The sequence below is a fragment of the Hyla sarda genome, chromosome 9 (assembly GCF_029499605.1).
Source record: "Hyla sarda isolate aHylSar1 chromosome 9, aHylSar1.hap1, whole genome shotgun sequence".
Lineage (NCBI taxonomy): Eukaryota > Metazoa > Chordata > Amphibia > Anura > Hylidae > Hyla > Hyla sarda.
The window spans coordinates 10,561,765-10,581,438 of NC_079197.1; the positions used below are offsets into that span (position 1 = coordinate 10,561,765).

Consider the following 19,674-nt stretch of genomic DNA (forward strand, 5'->3'; position numbering starts at 1 on the left):
ATACCGTTGGTTAGTCGCGATCTGGAACAATTATACCGTTGGTTAGTCGCGATCTGGAACAATTATACCGTTGGTTAGTCGCGATCTGGAATAATTATACCATTGGTTAGTCGCGATCTGGAACAATTATACCGTTGGTTAGTCGCGATCTGGAATAATTATACCATTGGTTAGTCGCGATCTGGAACAATTATACCGTTGGTTAGTCGCGATCTGGAACAATTATACAGTTGGTTAGTCGCGATCTGGAACAATTATACCGTTGGTTAGTCATATACAAGAACGTGAGGCCTAGAACAAGTACAGAGCAGAAGCAACGGGACAACTTGAGATCTGGAACAAGAACCTGAGTCCTAGAGCAGGTGAAGAGAAGAAGTGATGAGAGGAATTATGATCTAGAACACATGTACCATAGGACCAATCACAGACAAAAACCTGGTATAGAACAAGTGTTCACACGTCATGGACAAGAACAGAGCAGACACGATGAGACACTAATCCAGTGTATCCCAACAAGTGTGCCTCCAGCTGTTGCAAAACTACAACTCCCAGGATGCTGGGAGTTGTAGTTTTGCAACAGCTGGAAAAACCCTGGTTGGGAAACACTGCCCTAAGTTATACTTGGGAGACAGGGAGATTGGTGAAATTTTTGGATTTTTTTTCTCAGAAGTACACACACGTGTACTTCCTCCCTTACTTCTCTGGCCAATCGCAACACTCAGTTTCTACTATATACCAGTGTTTGGAGTTGTAGTTTTGCAACAGCTGTAGGCACACCAGGTGGGAAACACTGCACTAATCTGTGTGAGGTGGCTCCAGTATATAGAGGGGCAGATCCACGGACCAGGTTTCTGACCGCATCTAAAGATCTTCACCTTTTGGACTCCTGGAGCCATCAGTTCTACTACCTATGATTTAGTCTCCAGTAGGACCGCACATCAGGACTGATCGATCACAACACAAGGACCAGGTCAGAACGTGAAATAGTCTGCAGCTCATGAGGGACAGAAATGCAAGAATTGGACACAATGTCTTGTTCTAGACTAGATAGTATGGGCAGCCTCCATCATTCCCACCCGGGCCGACTCCTATTGTCTCCGGCGCAGTATGAGGGAGTGGGAGGCTGCCGTCTGCTCATCTTGTGTTAGCGCCAAGACAAAAGATCTGTTCACACAGCGGAAGTTACAGTGGGTGGAATTATTCTTAAAGAGATAGATATCAACCATTTCAGGTGAGGGGACCCATTACAAAGATTAAAATAGCGACCCCTACTGGTGACGCTGAACACTTCCACCTCTGACCACTTGTGACAGGAGGACTTGTTGCTTTTGTATGATATTTGGGTTAATGCTCTACTACCTATGTGGTACCCTTCGAGAGGGAATCCTCACATATGTTCTCACCTGATGCAGCCTCTGTAGGGTACCCATACCAAATTGTCCAAAACCAGATGACTATCTTATGTGTATGGGGGTCTCCCAACATATGACATTGGGCAAAATTAAGGTCAGACATGTTGTATGCAGAAGGGGACAGAGGGGTCTAGAGGGGACAGAGGGGTCTGCAGAGGACACAGGGATCTGGAAGAGGACAGAGGGGTCTGGAGGGGACAGAGGGGTCTGCAGAGGACACAGGGATCTGGAAGAGGATAGAGGGGTCTGGAGAGGGCAGAGGAGTCTGGAGAGGAAAGAGGGGTCTTGAGGAGATAGAGTGGTCTTGAGGGCACAGAGGAATCTGGAGGGGACAGAGGGGTCTGGAGGAGGAAAGAGGGGTCTGGAGGAAGAATAAGGGGTCTGGAGGAGGAAAGAGGGGTCTGGAGGGGACAGAGGAGTCTGATGGAGGACAGAGGGATCTGGTGGAGGACTGAGGGATCTGGCGGAGGACAGAGGGATCTGGCGGAGGACAGAGGGGTCTGGAAGAGAAAAGAGGGGTCTGGAAGAGAAAAGAGGGGTCTGGAAGAGGAAAGAGGGGTCTGGGAGAGGAAAGAGGGGTCTGGGAGAGGAAAGAGGGGTCTGGAGGAGGACAGAGGAATCTGGTGGAGGACACAGGGTTCTGGAGGAGGAAAGAGGGGTCTGCAGGAGGAAAGAGGGGACAGAGGGGTCTGGAGGAGGAAAGAGGGGTCTGGAGAGGAAAGAGGGGTCTTGAGGAGATAGAGGGGTCTTGAGGGGACAGAGGAATCTGGAGGGGACAGAGGGGTCTGGAGGAGGACAGAGGGATCTGGTGGAGGACAGAGGGGTCTGGAGGGGACAGAGGAGTCTGGAGAGGAAAGAGGGGTCTGGAGGAGGACAGAGGAGTCTGGAGGGGACAGAGGGGTCTGGAGAGGACAGGGAGGTCTCTAGGAGGACAGAGGGGTCTGGAGAGGACAGGGAGGTCTCTAGGAGGACAGAGGGGTCTTGTAGCAGCATATTTGCCTCTACACTTTGAGAACACATGTGCACTCATCTGAACTGAGCATACATGTTTATAGGGGGAGGGGGTCAGGAGGAATAGTTATCAGCTGATCACACATTTGGGTCACAGTTATTAAAGATGCTTGGGGATCTTTAAAGGGGTACTCCACTCGAAAACATTTTTTTTAAATCAACTGCTGCCAGAAAGTTAAACAGATTTGTAAATGACTTCTATAAAAAAAAAAAAATCTTAATCCTTCCAGTACTTATCATATGATCCACAGGAAGTTCTTTTCTTTTTGAATTTACTCTCTGCCTGACCCCAGTGCTCTCTGCTGACACCTCTGTCCATGTCAGGAACTGTCCAGAGTAGGAGCTAATCCCTATAGCAAACCTATACTGCTCTGGACAGTTCCTAAAATGGACAGAGGTGTCAGCAGAGAGCACTGTGGTCAGACTGAGGGGAGGAAGAAATAATCATTGACATTAATAACTAAAATGTGATCTAAGGATCCATCTCCTGCGATACCGGCAATGGTGGGAAAAAAATAAGAACTTCTATTTCTTTGTACTTGAAAATATAGTGAAAGACAGAAAAGATAATGGATTAATACTAAAGCTGGTCGGGGGGGGGGGGGTTCCCCCTGGAGAATATAGAAGCCAGGGTGCTGCTTTATTTTTCCCTTCACAGCAGCACTCCAAGCCAAGGATCTGCAGCTGCCTCTATTCACGTGAACCACCCAAAATAGTGCCGCAACGAAGGGGTTAACGCTGGGACCGTTCAGCCCGTAATTAGTAGGCAGCGCTCTTTCCCCATATTAGATTTCCCCTGATGAGATGTGACGCCAGCCTCCTGCGCTTTTCCATAAGTAGGAGCCCCGGGTAGGGAGGATGTAATCGACGGAGCTGACTCACCGCACAATGACCAGGTTACGGCCAAACTCCAGGGGCTCCTGGGGGCCAATATGGGGGATCTGTCAGTAGGACAAGTCATTTGTATAGGCCTGGAGGGAAGGCGACGAGCCGCGTCCATGGTGGGCATCGATCCAGATCACAACAGGTGACATGAAGATCGGGGACGGGCCCCCTGATAGGCCTGGTGTCTCCCCCCCAGTGTTGTGTCCGGTTCCGGTAATCTGGCTCTGGCCAAGCATTTTCTGGATTATTGAACAGATATGAATCCAGACAAGAACGCTGCAATAAGGGGCAGTCAGGTTTTTCAGGCTCCATCCCAACTACTCAGCCTGAGTCATCAATTACAACAGAGCGTGGCAGACGGCCAGGGTGGGGGGGAACAACCCTTTATAAGACGAGGGCATGAATAATGGAAGGTTATTAAGTTTAAAGTCTATTTTTATGGAGAAAAAGTCGGGTCAGAACCCTGTGTCATGCCAGTAATGGCCACTAGGTGGCGGCGTGCCAGCAAGTGTAAAAATAATGCAAGGTACATATTTCACAATGACGTCTTCCAGTATATATGAGGTGATTCACAGCTCGCAAGATGGACCACGGACCCATCAGATCCCACCTGCCTCACTGTTCAGCAGTGTAATGGTTAGCAGCAGGCGTGATTCCAAACTGGGGGCGCTGTTGCATTGTTGCCTATAGAATGTTTGTGACATAGGCGGTGGTGAAGAGCGGTACTGCAACTGATATATGAACATGGAAGGTAATCCCATCTATGTGGGTGTACAGCAGTGTTTCCCAACCGGGGTGCCTCCAGCTGTTGCAAAACTACAACTCCCAGCAAATAGAGAAAACGGTAAAATGTGATTACATTGATTAAACGGGGCGTGATTAGACCCCATAGCAGTTCCTTATAAGTCCCATTCTTGTGATCAGCACCTTATTCATACTTATACAATATACAGGGTGCCTCCAGCTGTTGCAAAACTACTACTCCCAGCATGCCTGGACAGCTGTAATATACAGGGTGCTTCCAGCTGTTGCAAAACTACAACTCCCAGCATGCCTGGACAGCTGTAATATACAGGGTGCTTCCAGCTGTTGCAAAACTACAACTCCCAGCATGCCCGGACAGCTGTAATATACAGGGTGCTTCCAGCTGTAGCAAAACTACAACTCCCAGCATGCCCGGACAGCCGTTGGCTCTCCGGGCATGCTGGGAGTTGTAGTTTTGCAACAGCTGGAGGCACCCTGGTTGGGAAACACTGGTGTACAGGGAGGCAGAAATGAGTTAAGAGCGGCCACTACTATTACATATACTTCCCTATAGGTGCCGGCTGTCTGGGTGGAGTAAGAAGGTTCTGACTGATCCTTGTGTTATATTTCAGGAGAACATCAATTTCTGGAAACTGGAAAACCAACACCGGTTCAGCCATGTTGGAGCAGATAGCGGTGTCGGACAGGTACGGTATACATATCGGATTGAGGTCATGTGTAGACAGCATAGGCTTATACATGCAGCTTCACACTCCTTTTATACAGGGCCGGTGCTACCATAAGGCAGCTAAGGCAGCTGCCTTAGGGCACCGAGCCTGTAGGGGCGGAAAAAACTGAATCCTCAAACACTCACTGTCAGGAGAATTGGACGCTTTTACTTCGGGTTGACATTTAGGAAACCAGAATGGATTAGGCTGTGGGGGTTGTGGCCTGGTGGTTACACTTTATAGCTGTATAGCCAGAGTGGGTAGGGGAGAGGCAGGTGATTGCGATGGGGTCAGGCGGGGGCACCAAAATGCTTCTTTGCCTGTGTAGTCAAAAATCCTTGCACCAGCCCGGCTTATATTGGGGGCTCCAGTGAGTGGATGGCCCCTTAGGGCTTATGGACATCATAGAGGGTCCGACAAGGGGCAGGACAGAATGACATCTGTAATACTAGGGGGCATTTAATGTGGGGCAACATGTAAATTGACCAGCAGCCTGACCCCTGGTGATCAGCTCATCACAAGAGGAGGTTCCCCATATAAGAGTATATTCCTGACTGATCTAACCCCCCAAATACTGCCACACACTGTGCTCCTCAATATAATACTGCCACACACTGTCCCCCTCAATATAATACTGCCACACACTGTCCCCCTCAATATAATACTGCCACGCACTGTACCCCTGAATATAATACTACCACACACTGTACCCCTCAATATAATACTGCCACACAATGTCCCCCTCAATATAATACTGCCACGCACTGTGCCCCTGAATATAATACTGCCGCACACGGTGCCCCTGACTATAATACTACCACACACTGTACCCCTGAATATAATACTGCCACACACTGTACCCCTGAATATAATACTGCCACACACTGTACCCCTGAATATAATACTGCCGCACACTGTGCTCCTGAATATAATACTGCCACACACTGTGCCCCTGAATAGAATACTGCTGCACACTGTACCCCTGAATATAATACTGCCGCACACTGTACCCCTGAATATAATACTGCCACACACTGTCCCCCTGAATATAATACTACCACATACTGTACCCTCTGAATATAATACTACCACCCACTGCGCCCTCTGAATATAATACTACCACACACTGTACCCCTGAATATAATACTGCCGCACACTGTGCCCCTGAATATTACTACCACACACTGTACCCCTGAATATAATACTGCCACTCACTGTACCCCTGAATATAATACTGCCGCACACTGTGCCCCAGAATATAATACTACCACACACTGTACCCCTGAATATAATACTGCCACACACTGTGCCCCAGAATATAATACTGCCGCACACTGTACCCATGAATATAATACTGTCGCACACTGTACCCCTGAATATAATACTGCCGCACACTGTGCCCCTGAATATAATACTGCCACACACTGTACCCCTGAATATAATACTGCCGCACACTGTACCCCTGAATATAATACTGCCGCACACTGTGCCCCTGAATATAATACTGCCACACACTGTACCCCTGAATATAATACTGCCACACACTGTACCCCTGAATATAATACTGCCGCACACTGTGCCCCTGAATATAATCTTTTATATCTGATCAGTATGGCGGCCGATGACAGCTGCTCCTCCCCCTATCAGTACAGCTGTGAAGATCTGAGTAATGTCTGACAGTCTGGTTGCTATGGATACATTGCCTAAAAACGACCGTCTCTTCAGTCCAGGTGTCTGGCAGCATGTCCCATTCTGTCTCCGATTACTCAGGTCTTCAGCTCGAGGCAGAAGATGGCAGAGAAGGGGTTAATCATGGGTCAGACACCGCAGGCCTCCTGTCAGATCCGGGGAGGCTCTAAATGCCCCTAGACTCACACAGGAGGGGCAAATACAGACAACAAATATACCATACAGTATACCCATTACTTCAGAAAGACATGTACGTCCAGCCAGGACGTGTGGTCACACTGCCCTCTGTTGGCCATGTTAGTAATGACGAGAGCTTCACAAGAAAAATCCAAGATGGTGGAGATATAGAGTAAGGTTCACACTGAGGAATTCAGTCAGCAGTGGAAAACCCAATAGAGTTTAACTATTTCCGCTCCTCAGTTCACACTGAGGAATATCCGCAAGCGGAATTCCGACGCTGAATTCTGTTCGGCATGAAGAGTGAACATGTTCTTTCTTCATGCGGAATCCACATCTTTGTCCCATAGAAATCAATTAAATGTTGTTGTTTTTCAGCCATACGCCGTTCCGTGAGGAATTTGCGTGGAAATTCTGTGCAAAGTGAAAAAAGGGGGAATTCGAATTGGTGGTTGTCGTCCAGCAAAAAAAATAAATTAAAAATAAAATAAAAAACAGTTTCCACCTATAATTCCACATCAATTCTACACAAATTACACGCAAATTCTGCGTGGAAAAAAAACTGAAATTCCGCGGCAGAATTTTTAAGCAAGAATTCCTCGCAAATTCCTCAGTGTGAACATACCCTAACACATACCACATGACTATGTCTAATGCTAAGCCCGGCTGGGGTCAAAGGTTCACATAAGGCCGCGTATCTTGCAGGTACAAGCTCTGGGTGGACACCTGCTCAGAAGTATTCGGGGGTCTTGACATCTGCGCTGTGGAGGCGCTGCACGGTAAAGACGGCAAGGACCATATCATAGAGGTGAGTGCTGGGGCAGGATGGGTTTTTGGTTAGTCGGAGTTGTCACCTCTGGTGCGGCGCCACCTTGTGGTCACAGTAAAATGTTGGCAATGTGATGTTGTGTTTCCTCCTCTCTTCATTAGGTTGTCGGCTGCTCTATGCCTCTGATCGGTGACCAGCAGGAGGAGGACCGCCACCTGATAGCCGACCTGGTTGTTACCAAGATGGCCCAGACCCTTCAGTGCAGCTCATCCCCAAGCCGCTCCATGCACGCACAGCCGCCCCAGGTGAAGATGGCCGAGCGCGCGCGACGCTTCCTGATAAGATCATCAAGTTCTTTCTTAGCAACAGACTACAGGTGGCCAACGATGCCCCAGGTTGTAGTCAGTCGCTGAGGAGCACGTGAAGGCTCAAAGCAGAAATGGTCTTGGGATTTGTCATAGTGTTGTAAAACATACAACTTCCATCAGTCTGGGCATGCTGAGAGTTGTAGTATTCAGTTTTGCAACAGCTGGAGGCACCCTGGTTGGGAAACCCTGGCAAAGAGTAAAGGCTTTGTTGTGATTGGCTAGCGATGTAAGGGAGGAAGTACCTGTGTGTGTACTCCTGAGAAGAAAATACTAAAACATTTTCTCTCTAAGAATAACTTAAAGGGGTACTCCAGTGGAAAACTTTATTTTTTTTAATCAACTGGTGCAAGAAAGTTAAACAGATTTGTAAATGACTTCTATTAAAAAAATCTTAATCCTTCCAGTACTTATTATCTTCTGAATACTACAGAGTAAAATATTTTCTTTTTGGAACACAGAGCTCTCTGCTGACATCATGACCACAGTGCTCTCTGCTGACACCTCTGTCCATTTTAGGAACTGTCCAGAGCAGCATATGTTTTCTATGGGGATTTTCTCCTACTCTGGACAGTTCCTAAAATGGACAGAGATGTCAGCAGAGAGCACTGTGCTCGGGATGTCAGCAGAGAGCTCTGTGTTCCAAAAAGAAAATATTTTCCTCTGTAGTATTCAGCAGCTAATAAGTACTGGAAGGATGAAGATTTTTTTAATAGAAGTCATTTACAAATCGGTTTAACTTTCTGGCACCAGTTGATTAAAAAAAATAAAGTTTTCCACCGGAGTACCCCTTTAAGTTATTCTTAGAGAGAAATTTTTTTTGTATTTTCTTCTCAGGAGTACACACACAGGTACTTCCTCCCTTACATCGCTAGCCAATCACAACACTCAGCCTTTACTCTTTGCCAGGGTTTCCCAACCAGGGTGCCTCCAGCTGTTGCAAAACTGAATACTACAACTCTCAGCATGCCCAGACTGATGGAAGTTGTATGTTTTACAACACTATGACAAATCCCAAGACCATTTCTGCTTTGAGCCTTCACGTGCTCCTCAGCGACTGACTACAACCAGGGTGCCTCCAGCTGTTGCAGAACTACAACATTCAGCATGCTGGGTGTTGTAGTTTTGCAACATCTGGTGGTCCACAGTCGTAGATCCTTTGCTTAGCTCAGTATTTCCCAACCAGGGCGCCTCCAGCTGTGGCAAAACTACAACTCCCAGCATGCCCGGACAGCCTTCGGCTGTCCGGGCATGCTGGGAGTTGTAGTTTTGCCACAGCTGGAGGCACCCTAGTTGGGAAATACTGGTTAGCTCATCGTTGTCCATTTCTGTACTTACCCTTCTGGTTGCTCCTGGAAACAGTCAGCAGTCGGGCTCCACTATTCTCATGTGTCATTTTGTTTTCTCTTTTTGCAGGCTCAACCTGTTCACTCCCGGTCCGGCACCCCCGTCCAGCAGCAGAGACCTTCTCCACAAGGTAGTTCCCCTCCATACACCCTATAGTTAAAGGGGCTATCCAGCAAAAAAAAATAAGTTTAACAGATTCGTAAATTACTTCTATTAAAAAATCTTAATCCTTTCAGTACTTATGAGCTGCTGAAGTTGAGTTGTTCTTTTCTGTCTAAATGCTCTCTGATGACACCTGTCTCGGGAACTATCCAGAGTAGAAGCAAATCCCCATAGCAAACCTCTTCTACTCTGTGCAGTTCCCGAGACAAGCAGAGATGTCAGCAGAGAGCACTGTTGTCAGACAAAAAAGAACAACTCAACTTCAGCAGCTGATAATTATTGGAAGGATTAAGATTTTTTAATAGAAGTCATGTACAAATCTGTTTAACTTTCTGGAGCCAGTGGATATAAAAAATAAAAGTTTTTTCCTGGAATACCCCTTTAATGGGACATTCCCCCATCTCAGTTTATTATTCCCTATCCATAGGATAGGGCAGTGTTTCCCCTGACATGCTGGGAGTTGTAGCTTTGCAACAGCTGGAGGCACCCTGGTTGGGAAACATTGGGATAGGGAATAACAAGCTGACTGATGGGGGGCTCGATCGATGGGACCCCCGCCGATTCCCAAGTACATAGTTGTCCCTGGAATAATTGGAGGGGCCACGTCTCCATTCGTTTTCTAAGGGACCGTCGAACATTTCCAAGTTCAGGGTTTGGCGGCCCCATAGGGAATGAATAGAGCGGTGGTGACGCAGGCCTGTTGGGGGGGGGGGGGGGGGGGGCTCTCTGTTTATTTCAAGGACAGTTATGTCACCATTCTCGGGATTGGCGGCCGGACCCCCACCTATCACCCTCTTAATTCCATATGCTATGGATACAGGATAACAGGATGAGATGGAAACACGCCTTTTAAAGGGGAACTGTACCAATTTCCTGCTGCTCAAATCCCAGTTTCATGCTGAATGGCATTTGAGCAGCAGGAAATTGCTGACAGATTCTCTTTAAAGGGGTACTCCAGTGGAAAACTTTTTTTTTTTTTTTAATCAACTGGTCCCAGAAAGTTAAACAGATTTGTAAATTACTTCTATTTAAAAAATCTTACTTATTAGCTGCTGAATACTACAGAGAAAATTCTTTTCTTTTTGGAACACAGAGCTCTCTGCTGAATCACGGTCACAGTGCTCTCTGCTGACACCTCTGTCCATTTTAAGAACTGTCCAGAGTAGGAGAAAATCCCCATAGAAAACATATGCTGCTCTGGACAGTTTTTAAAATGGACAGAGATGTCAGCAGAGAGCACTGTGCTCGTGATATCAGCAGAGAGCTCTGTGTTCCAAAAAGAAAAGAATTTCCACTGTAGTATTCAGCAGCTAATAAATCCTGGAAGGATTAAGATTTTTTAATAGAAGTAATTTACAAATCTGTTTAACTTTCTGGCACCAGTTGATTTAAAAAAAAAAAAAAAGTTTTCCACCGGAGTACCCCTTTAAAGGATAGGGGATAAGATGTCCGATTGCGGGGGTCCCGCCGCGATCTGCCTGCTGTTCCGGGTGCATCGCCGGAGGCCTGTCACGCCCGCTCCCATAGACTTGCATTGAGGTGGCGTGACCGTGACGCCATGAGCCTCCGCCCTGCATCGCCAGTCATCCGGCACGGAGTGAAGTTCCCTCCACGCACCGGATGTCTGGGGTGCCGCACAGCCAAGATCATGGGGATCCGACATCTTATCCCCTATCCTTTGTCTAGGGGTGGAGTACCCCTTTAAGAGAAGGGTCACACATAGCATATATGCTGCATATTCTCTTATGGGGAGACACACAGGGCTATCCGGTTGCTACCCTGTGCTCGCAGTGAAGTTTGGAGGTGGGGCCGCACGTCCCACTCACATGGGCGTGCTGGCCCCGCCTCCAAACCTTACTGCGCACACAGGATAGGCACGGGATAGGAGAATAGGAGATTTTGCACGTTGGGATAGACGCGTTGTGTGACCCCATCCTGAACTGTATCCTGGATCATTGAATTTATATTCAGAGGGCCTCAGGGTGGCATGACTAAGTAGTGACACGCATTAGCCAGTGTTTGGCGTAGTGAACATTTCCTATGTGTCAGGGAGCGGGGTATCGGGGGCAGGTAAGTACAGTTTTTTTCCTTTTCTATGCCACCCAGAGGATTTCTATGTAAAAACGTAATGATCTTGGAATACGCCTTTATTTAATTGAAGGAGCATTATGAGAAATATTTATGAACACTGCAGATGTAGCAGGGCCGATCGGGTTAAATGCAGTAAATGTTTCCTGTATGCTGAGCTGAGTTGTACCCGGCTGCATGATGTTTACATGTCATCTATTTTAGGGGGTCCTCCGGCGGCACAGGGTCCTCAACGTCAGGGACCTCCCTCTCAGCAGAGGCCTCCACCTCAAGGACAACCGCTTCAAGGATTAGGTCCTCAGCCATCACAGCACCCACCAAACCTCCCCAGCCCCGGGGCACAGCAGCGTCAAATGATCCCCCCTCAGCAGCAACCACTGCCGCAGCAGCAGCCGTTGCCTCAGCAGATGAGGGCCCAGCAACAGCCTTCACCCCGCCAATCTCAATCCCCCCAAAGGCAGCCAAGCCCACAGTCACCCCAACGTCAGCAGCAGGCTCCCCCTATGCCAGCCGGCCCTAAGCCAATGGGTGTCCAGCCCCCTCAGCCTCGGCCCCCCGGACCTCCAAGGCAGCCAGTTCCTCCAGGACCCCAGCAGAAGCCTCCACCTCCCACCCATCAACAACAGCACGGCATCCGCCAACCAGGACAGCAGCCACCACCACCGCAGCAGCGGCAGTCAGCTCCGGGCGGACCCCAGCAACAGCCACCCCAGCAGCCGCCCCAACCACAACAGCCGCCACAACAACGACCAATGACCCAGCAGCCCAGGCCTAACCAGCAAGGACCTGGGCAGGGTTCACGTCCTGGTGGGCCCCAAAAGCCTCAATTGGCTCAGAAGCCGGGCCAAGAGCTGCCCCCACCCCAGCCGCAGCTGAAGTAAGAGCCCTCGAGGTTCTGGGTGGGCCACACAGGTTTCAGCTTCCTATACTACCTATTGCATCCCTTTTGTTGCATGCTGCTTAGGAGAGGTAGGCACAGCTTTGGCACAGTCTGGGTCGCCTTGCTTGTCTTTGCTTCTACGTTTACTACTACTTTACTACTAAGGGGTTTTGGTGGCAGCAATCTGTCCCGGTGACTCGGGACCCTTAGTCACGTTTGTGGTGGGTTAAGTGGGTTCGGGGTTTGGCCGTTCTTTCGCAGTGCCCAGTGTAGAAGGTGGTGGATAGTTTAGCGAGAATGACTAATATTGCATGACTTTAACTGATCATTATTTTTCTTTCCTCCTTCTTCTACCTTCTCCCGATGCAACATATATAACATATCCCCTCCACCGTCTCTTGTGTCCCCCTCCAACCCAAACATTCCTGACCCGACCGTAAAACCACCACTCTACCATCCCCCCACCCATCACTCTTCTCCCATCATCGGCCATCACCTCACATCGTTCTCCAGTAAGTCCCAGTCCCTCACCAACTCCTTCACCCTTGCAGACTCACCAGCTCCACGTTCCAGTCTTAGTCACGACGAGGTGAAAGCCGAAACGATCCGCAACCTGAGGAAATCCTTCGCCAGTCTCTTCTCAGACTGAACGGGATCCATTGTTCCCACGTTTCCTATATCTCTCCCAAAAAACCCAGCATCGCGGCTCTATGTATTACCCGCTCCCTTCACCTGTGTGCACGGCTTAACATCTTGAGAAACAAAAAAAAAAACTAACAAAAAAAAAACGATAAAAAAAGATAAGTAAAACTACGCCGACGAAGAGGTAGATATGGAGAGGAGACCAATCGTAAGATCACGGGAGGAAGAGACAAGGCTACGAAACAACGGCTGCAGATTATCGCACGGAACAGCAGAGCCCACAGCTCCCGCCACGGTAGAATCCATAGGGCCTTCTTAGAGGATGCATGATACGAGGGCGACCGCTCACACAGCTGTATCCTGGCAGGACCGTGGGTGCGGGCACGAGTCCTCCGTGTACATAAGTGTATACAAACGCACATCCATGGGGATCCCCCTGCCGGAGTCTGTGGCCGTGCCGCTCATTTTGTACTTGTTGTATGTGTTCTTTTCTGCGCTCTCCTCCCAGACCCTCTCGGTATCTATCCCTCCTGGTTCCGTCCGATGCTCAGTTCTTTTGAAACGTGGTGTGTTGCGGTGTTCCTGCCTGTGATCCCCCCCCCCCCCCAGATATTATGTTGACATCCCTCCCACCCCTCACCATCAAGGCTTTGCTCCCTAATTTTGTGTTATCTCTCCCCTCCCCCCCCCACTTCCCGTTGTGTCCCCCTCCATTTCAGGTCTATTTTTACGTGTGACGGTAACGCTGTTGTAACGTGTGTGCCCTAACGCTTGCCGTGCGGTTACTATCGTGATATGATTGTTCTAAGTATTCAGAGTAATATATTATATTATGACTATATTAAAAAAAAAAAAGAGAGAGAACTTATTCTACGGCCCGCACAGAGCGGGCGCCATGACATGTGTGTGTAAACGTGCGTCAGCGTTTGTGTGCAAATGTGAAAAAAACAAAACCCTTACACCAAAAGGGGGCAAGAAAATGTGATGTGTCCATATTAAACTATTCTCTGAAAGCAAAAAGAACACAGGTGTCTGGTGTCGGATATGTGGAGTATTGGGGGGCTGCGCCGAATGGTGGGAGAGGCTTGTGTGTACAGGGTGGGGGGAAACCTGATTCCCTGAAATACTCTGTGCTGCAGGAGAACCCTGCGCCTTCTGTTAACAGGCTGTGGCTTCCTACTTGCCTCTATTATCTTCTGTCCTTACGGAAATCATCCCAGGTTTCTGTCCACTGTAAGAACAACACCAATCTCCTGAAATACTCTGTTCTGCTGTGCCGTGAACCTCCCTCTTGTCTGCATCATAACACGGCCCTGTTGTCCTGAAATACTCTATGCTGCAGAAGAACGCTGCTCTCCCACTTTTCATTCCGTCAAATTAGGGGACAGGTTTCTGTCCTCTGCAAGGACAGCAACAATGTCCTGAAATACTCTGTGCCGCAGCAGAGCTCTCCTCCTCGCACTATGTATGTGACCATCTATTTGCCCCCCACCATACCTATTATAAGCAGCCGTTTTCTTACAGACATCTTCACTGCCCCCCACAAATACAACAGTACTATCCTGAAACACTCTGTGCTGCTTAGGCCTTCTTCTTCCTCTATTAGCCTGCGATCTCCCATTTGCCTCCAATGCCTTACTGCACTGTTTTCCCAACCAGGGTGCCTACAGCTGTTGCAAAACTAGAACTCCCAGCATGCCCGAACAACCGGAGGCTGTCCGGGCATGCTGGGAGTCGTAGTTTTGCCACAGCTTTTGCCACAGCTGGAGGCACCCTGTATATTGTATAGGTATGAATAAGGTGCTGATCACAAGAATCTGACTTATAAGGAACTGCTATGGGGTCTACTCACGCCCCATTTAATCATTTTAATCACATTTTACAAATTTTTCTCTCTCTCTTTGCTTTATGATATACAGTCATGGCCATAAATGTTGGCACCACTGAAATTTTTCAAGAAAATGAAGTATTTCTCATAGGGATCGACCGATTATCGGTATGGCCAATATTATCGGCCGATAATCCCGATTTTGGGCATTATCGGTATCGGCAATTACCTTGCTGATAATGCCCCGCTCCCCGCACCGCGAACGCCCCCCCCCCCCCCGACCCACCGCGTCGCACCCCCCACCGTAGTGCTGGGCGGTATACCGGTATGAACCGGATACCGTTTTTTTTTCTCCCACGGTATGGATTTTTGCCCATACCGCTATACCGGTCGGGCCCCTCCCCCACCCTCCGAGTCAATAAAAAAAATTAAACTTACCCGTAATGGGGGCGGTCCGGGCCATCCATCCTTCCTGTAGGGTCATCTTCTCCACTCGGGGCAGGCTCCGGCCTAGTACACTGCATAGACGCCGCTACGCCTTGACGTCAGGTGCGTCGCTGCGCACGGGCGTCACTGCGCAGCGGCGTCTATGCTGCGTTACTAGGCCGGAGCCTACGCGGAGTGGAGAAGATGACCCCCGGAGAAGGACAGCCCGGACCGGTTCACCCTCCATCCGGAATGCCGCTGGACACTACAGGAAGGATGGATGGCCCGAACCACCCTGACAGGTAGGGGGAGAGAAGCGGGTGGCGGCGGCAGCCTATGGCACCGCAAAAGCCACTGCAGTGCATTGATTTAAAGCGCCCGCTTTAAAACAATGATCTGCAGCGGTGTCGCGGGGGGATAAATAGCCGATAACTTATACCGATATTCCGGTATAAGTTATCAGCTATCGGCCCTAACCTCCACCGATTATCGGTATCGGCCCTAAAGAACCGATATCGGTCGATCCCTAATTTCTCACAGAAAAGGATTGCAGTAACACATGTTTTGCTATACACGTTTATTCCCTTTGTGTTTATTGGAACTAAAGCAAAAAAGGGATGAAAAAAAGCAAATTGGACATAATGTCACCAAACTCCAAAAATGGTCTGGACAAAATTATTGGCACCCTTTCAAAATTTTGGAAAAATAAGATTGTTTCAAGCATGTGATGCTCCTTTAAACTCACCTGGGGCAGGTAACAGGTGTGGGCAATATAAAAATCACACCTGAAAGCAGATAAAAAGGAGAGAAGTTCACTTAGTCGTCTTCGCATTGTGTGTCTGTGTGTGCTACACTAAGCACGGACAACAGAAAGAGGAGAAGAGAACTGTCTGAGGACTTGAGAACCAAAATTGTGGAAAAATATCAACAATCTCAAGGTTACAAGTCCATCTCCAGAGATCTAGATTTGCCATTGTCCACAGTGCGCAACATTATCAAGAAGTTTACAACCCATGGTACTGTAGCTAATCTCCCTGGGCGGGGACAGAAGAGAAAAATTTATGAAAGGTGTCAACGCAGGATAGTCCGGATGGTGGATAAGCAGCCCCAAACAAGTTCCAAAGATATTCAAGCAGTCCTGCAGGCTCAGGGAGCATCAGTGTCAGCGCGAACTATCCGTTGAAATTTTAATGAAATGAAACGCTATGGAGGAGACCCAGGAGGACCCCACTATGGAGGAGACCCAGGAGGACCCCCCTACTGACACAGAGACATAAAAAAGCAAGACTACATTTTGACAAAATGAACTTCAGTAACCAAAATCCTTCTGGGCAAACGTCTTGTGGACAGATGAGACCAAGATAGAGCTTTTTGGTAAAGCCCATCATTCTACTGTTTACCGAAAACAGAATGAGGCCTACAAAGAAAAGAACACAGTATCTACAGTGAAATATGGTGGAGGTCAATGATGTTTTGGGGTTGTTTTGCTGCCTCTGGCACTGGGGGCCTTGAATGTGTACAAGACCTCATGAAATCTGAGGATTACCAATGGATTTTGGGTCGCACTGTACAGCCCAGTGTCAGAAAGCTGGGTTTGCGTCCAAGATATTGGGTCTTCCAGCAGGACAATGACCCCAAATATATGTCAGAATGGAGGGCAACAAAGCGCTGGAGAGTTCTGAAGAGGCAGCAATGAGTCCAGATCTAAATCCCATTGAACACCTGTGGAGAGATCTTCAGGACGCGTGCCAGGCGGGGTCCGGACCAGGATGCCTGCTGAAATCATTCAGCAGGCACCCCGTGCAAACCCCTGGGGGGGTCCTGAGACCCCCCCCATGTAAATTCAGATCGGCGATTTGCAGCGATTCTGGGTCAATAGGAAAAAAAGTGATATTGCCGTCTGAAACGGCACCTATCACCCTTTAGCAGCAGGAGTGAGGTGGCACTGGTGCCACCTCACGATCGCCCTGATTTGCGGCCAATGAACTCCTGCTGTGGGGGTGTCCTTAATGGCACCTGCTCCGCCCCTATTTCGGAGGGCGAGAGCGGGTGCCGGGAGTCCTCACCTGGACCTGGGGCCCCTGATCTCGGGCATCGGCAGTGGGATCGTGGCCCCAGGAGCGGAGACAGCGGCGGCATCAGGCAGGATCCGGCAGAGCAGCAGCAAAGGCCGTGCCTCCTGCTGTTACCTAGCAACAACTCCCAGCATGCACAGAAGGCACACCTACAACTCCCAGCATGCCCTTTGGAATTTTTTGCATGCTGGGGGTTGTAGTTATGCAACAGCTAGAGGCACATTTTTTCTTTGAAAAAGTGTGTATCCAGCTGTTGCATAACTACAACCCTTAGCATGCACGGACAGCCAAAGGGCATGCTGGGAGTTGCAGTAGTGTGCCTCCAGCTGTTGCATAACTACAAGTCCCAGAATGCCCTTCGGCTGTAAGTGCATGCTGAGAGTTGTAGTTTTGCAACAGCTGAAGGCACACTGGTTGTGAAACACTCAGTTAAGTAACAAACTGTGTTTTGCAACCAATGTGCCTCCAGCTGTTGCATAACTACAACCCCCAGCATGCACGGACAGCCAAAGGGCATACTGAGAGTTGTTGTTTTGCAACAGCTGGAGGTCCCCCCCCAATGTGAATGTACAGGGTACATTCACACGGGCGGGGGATTACAGCGAGTTACTCGCTGAAAGTTTGAGATGCAGCAAATTTTCCACTGCATCTCAAACTCCCAGCGGGAAATTCGCTGTGAACCCTCGCCCGTGTTAATGTACCCTAAAAACACTACACTACACAAAATAAAAAGTAAAACACTACATATACCCCTACACAGTAGTGATTTGCACAAGGGTGGCTGATCATTACAGCGGTTCTGACAAACTTAACTCCTTGGGGACGGAGCCCATTATAACCCTAAGGACGGGAGCATTTTTTTGCAATTGTGACCACTGTCACTTTAAGCATTGATAACTCTGGAATGCTTTTACTTTTCATTCTGATTCTGAGATTGTTTTTTCGTGACATATTCTACTTTATGTTAGTGGTAAATTTTTGTCGATATTTGCATCATTTCTTGGTGAAAAATTCAAAAATTTGATGAAAAAATTGAAAATTTCGCATTTTTCTAACTTTGAAGCTCTCTGCTTGTAAGGAAAACAGACATTCCAAATAAATTATATTTTGATTTACAAATACAATATGTCTACTTTATGTTTGCATCATAAATTTGACATGTTTTTACTTTTGGAAGACATCAGAGGGCTTCAAAGTTCAGAAGCAATTTTCCACAAATTTTTCTAAATCAGAATTTTTCATGGACCAGTTTTGAAGTGGATTTGAAGGGCCTTCTTATTAGAAATACCCCATAAATTACCCCATTATAAAAACTGCACCCCTCAAAGTATTCAAAATGACATTCAGTAAGTTTGTTAACCCTTTAGGTGTTTCACAGGAATAGCAGCAAAGTGAAGGAGAAAATTCAAAATCTTAATTTTTTACACTCGCATGTTTTTGTAGACCCAGTTTTTTAAATTTTACAAGGGGTAAAAGGAGAAAAAGCCCCCCAAAATTTGTAACCCAATTTCTCTCGAGTATGGAAATACCTCATATGTGTATGTCAAGTGTTCGGCGGGTGCAGTAGAGGGCTCAGAAGGGAAGGAGCGACATTGGGATTTTGGAGAGTGAATTTAGCTGAAATGGTTTTTGGGGGCGTGTCACATTTAGGAAGCACCTATGGTGCCAGAACAGCAAAAAAAAACAAACACATGGCATACTATTTTGGAAACTACACCCCTCAAGGCACGTAACAAGGGGTCCAGTGAGCCTTAACACCCCACAGGTGTTTGACGACTTTTCGTTAAATTCGGATGTGTAAATTGCACTAAAGTGCAGTTTTTTTTCCAAAATTTACCATTTCTACAAAGGGTAATGGGAGAAAAATCCCCCCAAAATTTGTAACGCAATTTCTCCCGAGTACGGAGATACCCCATATGTGGCCCTAAACTGTTGCCTTAAAATACGACAGGGCTCTGAAGTGAGAGAGCGCCATGCACATTTGAGGCCTGAATAAGGAATTTGCAATAGGGGTGGACCCGGTTACAAGGATGGGGCTTGTCTCCACCAAAACCCTACAGCAGTTTCCCCCAAACAGGGTGCCTCCAGCTGTTGCAAGACTCCCAGCCTGCCAGGGCAGTCTATGGCTGTCCAGCAACACTGGGAGTTGTGGTTTGGCAACAGCTGGAGGCGCCGTTTAGGAAACACTGCCGTATGAGACGTTTTTAATTTTTATTGGGGGGGCGACGTGTAAGGGGGTGTATGTGTAGTGTTTTACTTTTTATTATTTGTTAGTGTAGTGTAGTGTAGTGTTTTTAGGGTACGTTCACACAGGCGGGGGTTCACAGTAAGTTTCCTTGAAGGAAAGCCACCCGTGTGAATGTACCCTGTACATTCACATGGGGGGGGGGGGCGCCCCAAACCTTCAGCTGTGGCAAAATGACAACTCCCAGAATGCACTGACAGA

General features: G+C 48.1%; 1 protein-coding gene across 4 annotated transcripts in view; it reads left to right on the forward strand.

Moving 5' to 3' along the window:
• Window positions 1-13,922, forward strand: part of SYN1 (synapsin I) — a 101,165-nt gene extending 87,243 nt beyond the window's left edge. The window contains exons 8-13 of one of the 4 annotated variants that reach the window (XM_056537702.1): window positions 4,685-4,759; window positions 7,352-7,454; window positions 7,577-7,720; window positions 9,197-9,257; window positions 11,582-12,254; window positions 12,771-13,922. In XM_056537702.1, coding sequence (XP_056393677.1) covers window positions 4,685-4,759; window positions 7,352-7,454; window positions 7,577-7,720; window positions 9,197-9,257; window positions 11,582-12,254; window positions 12,771-12,906 — 1,192 coding nt within the window. In that variant the 3' untranslated portion in view covers window positions 12,907-13,922. Of the gene's footprint in view, window positions 1-4,684; window positions 4,760-7,351; window positions 7,455-7,576; window positions 7,721-9,196; window positions 9,258-11,581; window positions 12,290-12,770 lie in introns of all 4 variants that reach the window. The other 3 variants (XM_056537703.1, XM_056537705.1, XM_056537704.1) reach the window with 3 other exon arrangements.
• The last annotated feature ends 5,752 nt before the right edge of the window (window positions 13,923-19,674 follow it).